The sequence below is a fragment of the Culex pipiens genome, chromosome 3 (genome assembly GCF_016801865.2).
Source record: "Culex pipiens pallens isolate TS chromosome 3, TS_CPP_V2, whole genome shotgun sequence".
In the NCBI taxonomy this organism is placed as follows: Eukaryota; Metazoa; Arthropoda; class Insecta; order Diptera; family Culicidae; genus Culex; species Culex pipiens.
In genome coordinates, this window is record NC_068939.1 from 122,043,107 (window position 1) to 122,054,568 (window position 11,462).

Consider the following 11,462-nt stretch of genomic DNA (forward strand, 5'->3'; position numbering starts at 1 on the left):
GATTTGAAAATTCCAAAAATATTTTTTTCGAAAAGATCGGAAAATTTCACAAATGTTTCATATATTAACATTGAAAATCGGACCATTAGTTGCTGAGATATTGACGATAGAAAATGGTGGGTTGTTTGGGTGAAACTTAGAAAACATCAATTTTCCTGTTTTTAAACCTTTGCATTGCAATATCTCAGCAACTAAAGGTCGTATCAACATAGTCCGAATAAGCAAAATATAGAGAATTTTCTCAGCTTTTCAAAAATATTTTTTTCAAAACTGGGCAAACATGTGCACTAATTTAAAAAAATGAAAAACTGCGACTATTTTCAAAAAAGTCACTTAAATATGGCTATAACTTGAAAACGGTGCACTTTATCAAAATTTTAGTAAAGTACTTTTTGATTGCAAATTTGATTTTACATCGAAAAATGAAGTTGAAAAATTTTTACGACCAAAATTTCGATTTTTTGAAAAAATCAGTATTGATTAAAAAATTCATAACTCGGTCAGTGATTTTTTACACAACCTGGAAATTTCTGAAAAGTTGGCATTTTATGTCTTCTAAAACATATCAAAAAATAAAAAAAAATAAAAATAGTGTTTTTTTGTAAATCAAGTTTTAGTGATAAAAAGTTAAATAAAAAAATCACCAAATTTTTTTTTACCGTGTATTATTTTTTCCAGTGTAGTCCGTATCCATACCTACAACTTTGCCGAAGACACCAAATCGATCAAAAAATTCCTTCAAAAGATACAGATTTTTGAATTTTCATACATCATTTTTGTATGGACAGCTGCCGAATTTGTATGGAAAATTATATGGACAAACTAATGATGCAAAATGGCTTCTTTGGGCATACCGAAGGCACCAAAAAAGTTTCAGCCGGATTAAAAAATACAAAAATTAAAATTGAAGAAAAAAGACCGATTTCGTAGAGAATTGCTCAGAAGATGCATGCAAAATATGTCTTTTCTAACAATTTTTCATAAGAATTTTTAAATTAAAATGACTTGTTGTGCTTCGAATCCCGGACACTGATAAAAGCTGATTCGAAATCCGGACACTTTTGCTTCGAATTCCGGACACTCGATTTTACTTATGAATCGCACAAATTTGGACTGAAATGTTAGTGAATGGCATTCTTTAGGTCTCAAATAAGCTGTTAACGTAAAAAAATCGATAGTATATATGAAAATTTGCTAGAATTTAAGGAAATCGAAACCATAAATTTCTGCTTTGCCTTCCCGGTGCTTCGAACGCCTATGAAATATTTCAGTTGAAATGTTTCGCATTTTTGGTAAACTTATAATTTTATTGTATTTAATTGTTTTGGCGTTTGTTACAGCGTTCAAACAAACTTTAAATGAAAGTTGATGTTGGAATTCATCAAATGACACAGTTTTGACATTCATAATGCGAACTTATATCCAAATAATTGATAAAACAAGATGAAGTGTCCGGGTTTCGAAGCGTCCGGGAATTCGAATCATGACGTTATTCAGCAATTCCCTACGAAAACAGCAAGATTCGAAAACAAACTTCTCCGATCGGGTTCAAAAATTTTCTCTGTGTTACTTGGCCGAAATAATTAGACCCGTATTTTTTTTTGTTTGGCCATTAGAGTGACCTACGCCGTGTTAGGGTGGTCTGAAAAAATGCCATTTCTGTCGATTTTTGCAAAGAGCCTATGTCTGAAATTATTTTTATCGGATTGCTCAGAATACATAATATACATATATATTTTACATAATATATCAAAAAATGGTGAAGTTATGTTTTCAATATTCTGAGATACGATTTTTTGAAAATAAAAACTGGGTTTTTCGACGCACCACGCGCAAAAATGAAAAAAATGACGAAAACGGGAAAAACTACTTTTTTCAGTAAAACTGCGATAATTTTGAAATTAAAGCGATGACCTTTACATTTTTGGGTACCAAAAGTTGCGTCTTTTATTTACGAAAAAAGTTTTGGTGAAAATCGACGAAAATGACAATTTTCGGACTACCCTAATGGCCAAACAACTTTGTTTTCGAATCTTGCTGTTTTCGTAGGAAATTACTGAATAGTTAACTCCCTGTTAAACTTTGTACTTTGTGGAATACTTTCTACTTGTTGAAAGAGCTATCAAAATCTGCTAGTACCACGGTGATTTTTTTCATTTTTCATGCATTAAAAAACATTGGGAGGGCCTCATGGCGCGGTGGTTAGCGTCTTCGGCTGCCGATCCCTAAGTTGCTATGGGGCGCGTGTTCGATTCCAGCCTTATCCTCCTGGTCTTCTATCAGATGGGGAAGTAAAACGTCGGTCCATCATGCTGTTTTCGTGGGGAACTGCTGATGATTTCATGATGTCATGATTTCTCAACGAACATGATTTTGAATCGGAAAACGGAAAGCAAGCAAAGTTTTCCTTCGTAATATCGCGATAACTCGTATAAGGCTTTCTAGGCCCAGTGCAAAAAATATAATTTAACCCAAAAATAACGAACGTCTCGTCACAGTGTACTGATGCAAACAATGATCGAGCTCAAGCTGCCACAGCCCTGCGAAGTATGTTAGCTGACAACTAATTGTCGCTTGACAGAAAAAACTTTTGCTAGAAAGAGATAGGAAATCTGATGCAAACAAACGTCCAGCTGTCATGTAAACATACTTGTAATGTTTTTGGTAAATTTCAGACTAGAAAGCCTTATTGTTCCATCTCATCACCGTTTCATTCTGCAAATTATTGAAAAACACCTCTTTTTTCGCATGTTTGAAAATTAAAGGGGTCGTACCACCCCTCCGTCACGAGCTATCAAAAAACGAACCTCGAATTCGTGATCAGAGACCTAAGTTACCCCTCAGGACAAAGTTTCACGCAAATCGAAGAGGGGTCGGTGTAACTTTTCCCGATTTTGTAAGAGTTGGTAGAGAATTACCCCTTTCATCGTACATTTTTTTCAGCAATATACTCAATCAAAATCAAAATGAGTAGTCCTTATTATCCTTATCCTAGGTCATTCCATCTCATTGTATGAGCACTTGAAGGCAATATTTTTCTGAAGAAGCTCTATTTTGTTGGGGCTATTGATAACAGCGAAAAGTGCAAGAATCCCGATTTACATCCAAATCATTTTTTTTTTTCAGAAAACTTAACATGTATTTTAAGCACGATTTTAAGGCTTGTTACGAATTTGGCTTGCAATTTACTTCTTGAAGACATGTGAACATGGGCAGAATTGTCCTTTAACACTGGAACGCCCAACGCATGTCCAACTTAGACGGACGCCCAAGCTTCCCTAAAAAGTTGGAACGGCAACTTCATCTCGTTGGTTCTCGGGCATAACTCAACCAATCTGGACGATTCTTGTTTCCAGGGATTTGTAAGAATGTCTTGATGATTCTGAAATTTTGCAGAACTTCATTTGAACAAATCTGTAATTTCTGCGACCAAAAACATCTTTACAACTTTTTCAAAACGACTGCCTCTGGGTATTTTTTTTACACGTAAAAAAAAGTTGAAACGATGTTTTTGATCGCAAAAGTAACAGATTTGATCTAATTGAGTTCTGCAAAGTTCTAGGATCATCTAGACATCTTAACAAATCAATGGAAAAAATCCAACTTTTTTGGAACCTTGGGCGTTAGAATGTTAAATAGTGTTATGAAAAACGTATGACATCGAAAATATTCTGTTCTAAAACCCAATAAAATTATCCATATATGTAGTCTACTGGCGGTTTTAAAGTATCAAGGTCCTTTAACCTTATTCTCAAATTTATGGAATGCGACAACAATAAAAGTTTTGCATTTTTCACAACAACAAATTCTTGTGACAAGGTCCCTGAGATTGTTGTCTTCCATTGATTTAGTTGTTTGTTGTTGTTGTTGGTTGGGCGAACCTTCTTATCTCATGCATTCGCCAGATCAGTCAGTCAGTCAGTCAGGGTGGTCAGCGGTCATGTCCATTTTCGGAAAAGACGTTTTGTCCAACGTGACCACGAAACTGGTTCGCGGTGATGACTGTTATTAAGAGTATTACCATCTCAATCCATTTAGCAAGGCGTTTTCGCAAAGTGTTATCGAATTAGTATAGATACACGCACGTGCTGCTTCTAGGTTTTCTAAAACATTTGTCTTTCTGTTTATCCCCGCAGATCAACTCCAAGTACAGCGAAGAGCTGGCCGCCGAGTGTTTGGAGTGGATCAAGGAGGTCACCGGGGAGCCGATCAACACGAGCGGCGAGATGGACAACTTCTACGAGGTGCTCAAGGACGGCGTTCTGCTGTGCAACCTGTCGAACGCGATCGAGACCGGCTCGGTCAAGAAGATCAACACGAGCAAGATGGCGTTCAAGTGCATGGAGAACATCTCGGCGTTCCTGGAGTGCGCGAAGAAGTTTGGCGTGCCGCCGCAGGAAACCTTCCAGACGGTGGACCTGTGGGAGCGCCAGAACCTCAACTCGGTGGTGATCTGCCTGCAGTCGCTCGGACGCAAGGCCGGCAAGTACGGCAAGCCGTCGATTGGGCCGAAGGAGGCGGACAAGAACGAGCGCCAGTTCTCGGACGAGCAGCTGCGGGCCGGCCAAACCGTCATCTCGCTGCAGTACGGATCGAACAAGGGCGCGACCCAGAGCGGCATCAACTTTGGCAACACTAGACATATGTAAATGATGAGAGAAAGCTTGGGTTTGTTTTATAATTTCCACGTTTTTTTTTATCATTTCTTGAACGCGGTGCGAGTTAGGACTTAAAAGTTTAAGATGCCACACAATCATTCGAAAGTGTCAAAGACAACGAACAAAAAAAAGCGGGCAGCCAAGTCGAGCAGGAGAAGTGAAAACGTTCCAACTCTAGCAAGTTAAATATGGTAGTCTTCCTCCCTATTAGCGAGAGGTTAAATGAAACAAAATTAGAGTGCTCTTAAAACACACAAACAAAACAAATAAATGTAGAACTATTTAAACACCTTTGATAGCGCCTTACAAACTTGTTACGAACAATATAAATATACAATACATTCCAGTAACTGAGAATTCCACAAAACAATAGAAGTTTCATTCCCCATTCCAAAACGGTAGCGTCAGTTAAAGAGTTAGAGTTGTACTAGAAGAGTTCTTCAATATCCACTAAACAATATTTATGCCAAATTTAAGCAAAAAGAAGGTGAATATTTTGGTGCCATCAAGCGAGCAAAGAACAGAATCAAAACAGGAAAATATAAAGAATGACGTGAAAAGATGGCCTTAGAGTAATCGAACAAACAATAAAAAAAAGTTCTTAAATTATATATTTTTGATATCAGTATTCGTTTGTTTTGCTGTCTCCCCCTCGTACCAATTGGATGCATTTCGCTAATTGATATTTGTATTTTTTGCGTTGTGAACGGATACCATTATCCGTACGCCACACGGTTTGCAAAGTTTTGTCTACCCCGGTTTTATACTTGCTACCACTTTATTATGTGTTTTTTTATTTCTTCTTTTTTTTGGATAAGTTATTATTATTTAAAAATAAAGATTTAGAAGAGAAACTCTGTGTTTTATTTTTACCTTCTCGAAAATCTCCCAAATTTTATTCGTTCCAATCCTTTAGAGTCGGCTCCCCTTTTACTATTTTATACACTCAAGATCCGCTGTAATTACTCTTAGCTTTAAAAAAATGAAATTACAAAGGCCGATTCGGGCCTAACCAGGTCCCAGTACCGATAAGAACCTAATAGAAATAATTTTAAAAGCAAAAAGAAATCCATTAAAAACAACAAAAAAGCTAAAAAAAGAATAGGTTTGTGTCATTGCAACGTAAAATGAATCGGTTGATGTGTGTCCCTGCTAAAGAGTTCCTCGCAAGTCGAACATGCAACGACGATTACGCCTGGTGAGTAGGCAAAAGGCAGTACCAACCAGCGTCACGTCATCGTGGGTTGCAGACCTGCAGGGCGAAGATAAACTTGCGTGGCGGTTGAAAACAGAAGAGAGATATTTATTATCGGGGCTGTTTTATTAGAGGCATTCGATTATTTAAACAAAGCTTTCGATTTGAAATGGTTTCGTCAAATCGTTGCTAAAATTAGAGCGATTTGTCTCACGCTTTCTAAAATGTTAGCGACGAGTTACTTACTTTACTATAAATAATTCGATATAGGTTATTCCTCAATTACAGACTTCACATCAATCCAGTCCAGATGTTGTTAAAGAATAGACCTGCCTTAGTTAGGTTACCTTCTCTGTTAATTAAAGTACGAGTTAGATTGATTGCACCTTGCCTTTCATCAACTATTCCTTAGTTCTTAAGTCAATAAAATCACACTAAAGAGAAGTGATTCTACCATCTATAAAATCCTAAGATGTTGATGTTGATATAAGTGAGATCTGTGTGCACCGCTTTTAAGTGACAGATATTATGTTTTCGTTGATCTGATATTTTCGTCATTTCATACTGTTGTATCCATTCGTAAATCAGTGAACAAATTTTCCTAAATGTTATCAATCACGCAATTCATTAGCAACTAGCTCAATCTGGTTGCCAATACTTAAGCATATTCGATTCAATTTAAAAGACGATTTTCAAAAGATATTTTGTCTTACCTGTTTCTTTTCATCTTTTGTGCAGCAGCGGCGGGATTGACACACGGCTTGGAATCAGAGTTGAACTGAAACGGCGGACTTGGTCTCGCTTCTCAATATCTTGCTGAATTTTCAATGCTTCGCTTCGCTAGGAGACGGTGATTTTAGCGGATTGCAGACTGGATTTTCGCCGTGTGATGTGATGATTGTCTAAACCCAAGTTGCCTAGGATTCGATAATTGGGAATAGAACCAATTCCACCTGAACTAGATTCTCACCACCATGGCAGCCGTCCATTGCCGGCGGCTCCCATCTCCACCGCGCACCAGGGACAAGGATAGGGGATTTGGAAGACGGGAAGTGTTGATGCTCCACTTTGTTCAGAGTATTAAGGGAAAATCTCCACGGTATCCTCAAGTAAGTTTCGCTTGGAGTTGGACGGTTTTTGGGAAGGTGAATGGTCTGAATTATTGTGGTTTTTGAAATAAATACTATTTAGTGAATTTTGCTGTATCACAGTAAGGAATATTTTCGAACCGGCAGTTAGGCGTCATCCATAAAGTATGTCACGCTCTAGGGGGGGAGGGGGGGTCTGAGAAAGTGTGACATTGCATGTTATAAGTATAGGGAAAGCGTGACAAAGGGGGGAGGGGGGGGGGGTAAATTTTGGCTGATTTTAGCGTGACGTACTTTATGGATGAAGTCTTAACAGCATTTTGATTAAAAATTGATAGTTTCATCGAAAATATGTCAAATATGTCTTAACAGTCAAAAATTCTTCAAAAATGTAACCTTTATCAAATCAAATTTACAAATTACGGGTGGCCCCGTGGAGGTGGCCATTTTGCCCCGAAATTACTTATTTTATAAAACTTTTTTTGCAAATAGCTCATCGCATTTTTTAAACGTTTTCGAGGGTAATAATCTTGGGCAAACTTTAATTTACCATCAAAAAATATTTAAAGAATGGATTACATATTGTTACCTAACAAAAGTGCTTAAGAGGCAGTATTTCGTCGCCATCGTGCTAACTTGTCGTACGTGCATTTTGGGCCAAATTGAGTTAAGAACGCCATTTTGTGCAGCTCACAATGCCTCACCTTTTGACCTTCACAGATCCCCAAAATTCGATTTCAATCCTGAGATATTCAACAAAAACCGAAAAAACTCCGTGCATTTTTGTCACTTTACATATGAAAGTAGTTTCATTCTTGTCGTGCTATCTTGTCACTCCATGAAAATTGATGTAAGTGCGACAAAAGGCCAAAGGGATTACAGGCCAGGAAAGTCAGGATGCGTTTGTCGCACGTACAAGCTAGACTACCGTCAACATTTGTAATTATAACTCGGGACTCCAGCAACCAACTTCAACCAAACTTTGGGACAATGCACAGAATGGTGAGCCAAACAAAACGTGTTTGTTATTGTTTACATTGCGTGCTCTCGTTTTTGAATATTCAAGGTCAAACATTAAAACGCGTTTTTCTCGGAACGTCAAAATGGCGGGTGCGACAAGATAGCACGACGACGTCGATTTGTAGATTCTGCTCGGTTTGTTCTAGAGGTCGTATCGAGTTGCTCCGATTTGGATGAAACTTTCAGCGTTTGTTTGTCTATGCATGAGATGAACTCATGCCAAATATGAGCCCTCTACGACAAAGGGAAGTGGGGTAAAACGGGCATTGAAGTTCGAGGTCCAAAACACATGAAAAATCTTAAAATTGCTCGCCTTTTCGTAAAACTTCATCAATTCCAACTCTCTTAGATGCATTCGAAAGGTCTTTTGAAGCCCTTCAAAATGTGCTATTAGGTTTTACGCCGACTCGATTTGGAGGTTAGAAGGAGTGCACTGTTTACATGGACTTAGCACAGTTCGATGCGGTCGTCGATTTTGTTCGGGGAAATTCGTCGACAATCGACGAAGACCATGTAAACAGTGCACACGAGCTGTCAAATGACGTCACGGTGTAAAACCTAATAGACATCCAGGATTGGTTTGACTTTTTCTCATAGCTTTTGCAAATTACTGTTAAAAATTGATTTTTTTAAAACCTTAATAACTTTTGGCAACAGCCTCCAACACCCATACTCCCATAGGTCAAAAGTTAGGGAATTTCATGGACTATAAGCCTACGGTATTAACTTTTTGGCCAATCGCAGTTTTTCTCATAGTTTTTCGATTTTTCTAGAACAAACATTTTACAACGTTAGTTTTTGCTCTGTAGGCCTCCATAGTGGCACTTTTTGGTCTCAATTTTGACATATTCGGAATCCTCAGAAAATTTTACATTAGATTGAAGTGTTGGAATTTTGAATTTGATTGGAAAAAATGCCATTTAGAATTAATTAAAATATTATTTAGAATTTTGTCGGATTAGGGGTAAACAAGTTTTCGCCTACTTGATACAGCATTTGACGTATTGATCATAGGGTAAATAAGATCTATTTCTTTTTTCAAAAATGTTTTATTTAATTTTTTTTAAATCAAAATTACAACTCCAATACTTCTAACTTACGTGAAATTGACCGAGGATTCCGAATATGACAAAATTGAGACCAAAAAGTGCCGTCTTCTTGGCCTACAGGGCAAAAACTAACGTTGTAAAATGTTTGTTCTAGAAAAATCGAAAAACTATGAGAAAAACTGCGATTGGCCAAAAAGTTAATACCGTAGGCTTATAGTCCATGAAATTCCCTAACTTTTGACCTATAGGAGTATGGGTGTTAGAGGCTGTTGCCAAAAGTTATTAAGGTTTTTAAAAAAACAATTTTTAACAGTAATTTGCAAAAGCTATGAGAAAAAGTCAAACCAATCCTGGATGTCTATAGCACATTTTGAAGGGCTTCAAAAGACCTTTCGAATGCATCTAAGAGAGTTGGAATTGATGAAGTTTTACGGAAATGCGAGCAATTTTAAGATTTTTCATGTGTTTTGGACCTCAAACTTCAATGCCCGATTTACCCCACTTCCCTTTGTCGTAGAGGGCTCATATTTGGCATGAGTTCATCTCATGCATAGACAAACAAACGCTGAAAGTTTCATCCAAAACGGAGCACATCGATACGACCAGTTTCACATCGGTGAAAAACTCGCTCTTAAGTTGTAAATCATGAAAATTAGGGTATTTTAACCATTAGTGGACCCCCTAGTAGAGCCGAAGCACATTTTTCACAAATTTTTATTATTTTAAGCACTTTTTCATAACCCTTTGTACAAAACAATGAAATCTGAAGTCTTTTGAAAAATTTTGACTTTTTGTTTCATCAGTTATTTGTTTTTGAGCAGAAAAATAGCCATTTGAAAAAAAAAAGTTTTTTTTGCCTGTTGTGGACCCCCTTTTCCTATAGTGGACCCGGGTCCATAATCCGATTGTGGACCCGGGTCCACTATAGGCAAACTGTTATTTTGATACCAAATTTAACCGATTTTTGATGTTTTGATGCATGGTGTAGGTCTAATGATAGATATAATGAATAAAAGATGGATTTTGCTCACTTTTCATTATAAACAAATATGTTTTGTTAACAAATTTGGCTTTTAACAATAAAAACCCTAACATACATTTAAACACATTTATTTCGGAAAAAGATCAGAGAAAACGTTTCAAAACCACTATAAACATAAAAATAATTTTAAAAAAGTAATCTTGATGCATTTTTTCCATATTAATTACATAAATGATTGACCGAAACTAAATAACAGATTTGTTTACAGTTGCTAATAAAACCACGCATGTTTATTTAAAAAAATGTTTTGTTATTGATTTATTATTATAAAATATCATTTCAAACTGCAATTATGATGCTTCAGTAATGTACAATTAACTACAGTTTTGATAAATTAAAAATTCTTACGGCTTCAGCATTTTTGGTACTTTTAACATGAAAACAGCTATATTTAAGGCTACCAACTGTACGGATTTTTTCCTTACTGTACGGATTTTCGACCTTCTCCGCGGATTTTTAACAGGCCGGAATTTTAGTACGGAATTTTTTGCATAATACGGATCTTTACGGAATTTTAACAACTTTTTTAAAAATTTCATTGCTTTTTTGATTGGGCCAAAGCTTTCTCTAATTAGATATTTTTATTTAACTGTCAGTTTGATATTACAGGGATAACTTGCATAACTTTCCGGGTTATCCTCAGTTCAAACGTGATTGTCAATGATTGTTCTTTTCAAAATCCTTACAAAACATATTTATTAAATAAAAGATCAAATTTTGGCTTGTGAAAACCTTGTGTTGTGCTTGTATTTACAGGACCTCTAGAAATGTTTTCGTGAAAACACTAACAACGATATTATTCGTAAAAGCAAACTTGACATTTCGTAAACTTTTAAACGTTTAACAACAATATTTTTATTCCCAAATTCTAAACTTATCTAAATAATTCCTTGACAGTTTTTGTTATACCATGGTGTCATATCGGTAAAGTATACGGATTTTGGCTCAGTAAGAGTTGGTAGCCTTAGCTTTATTTATATTCATAATTGAAAAAAATATGCGTTTAGGTTGATAACAACAAGCATTTATTGTATGTTTTAGAGAAACTTTTGCTTGAATACACAGTTTTCTTCATTTTTGAAGGTTAAATTAACAGGGGTCCACTTTTGGAAAAGTTTAGATTTTCGTTGTCCTATATTGGACCCCCCTAATTTTTGCTCGAAAATTAGCAGTTCTTCGCTTTATTTCAGTAAAGTTCCTTAAACTTAGATTATTTCGACTTGCTGAAGTTAAATAAGCAGTCAAAAAATGATTGGATAGTTAAATCAATCATAAAATATCAATGCAGTTTTGTTGTGAAAATGCTAGTGGCCATGGCTGATTTCAGATGTCGAACTCAAAACACTTATTTTGGTGAAAAGGACAATTCAATGTCAGTAAACATTGTTTTAAATGATGCTGAACATGCCA

At 36.3% G+C, this 11,462-nt stretch overlaps 1 protein-coding gene across 1 annotated transcript in view; it reads left to right on the forward strand.

Annotated features, from left to right (window-relative positions):
* The window catches only part of LOC120413041 (myophilin), a 68,772-nt gene extending 63,260 nt beyond the window's left edge, over positions 1-5,512 (forward strand). The window contains exon 3 of the mRNA XM_039573731.2: positions 4,137-5,512. Within this exon, the coding sequence (XP_039429665.1) occupies positions 4,137-4,649 (513 nt within the window). The 3' untranslated portion in view covers positions 4,650-5,512. The remainder of the gene's footprint in view (positions 1-4,136) is intronic.
* The last annotated feature ends 5,950 nt before the right edge of the window (positions 5,513-11,462 follow it).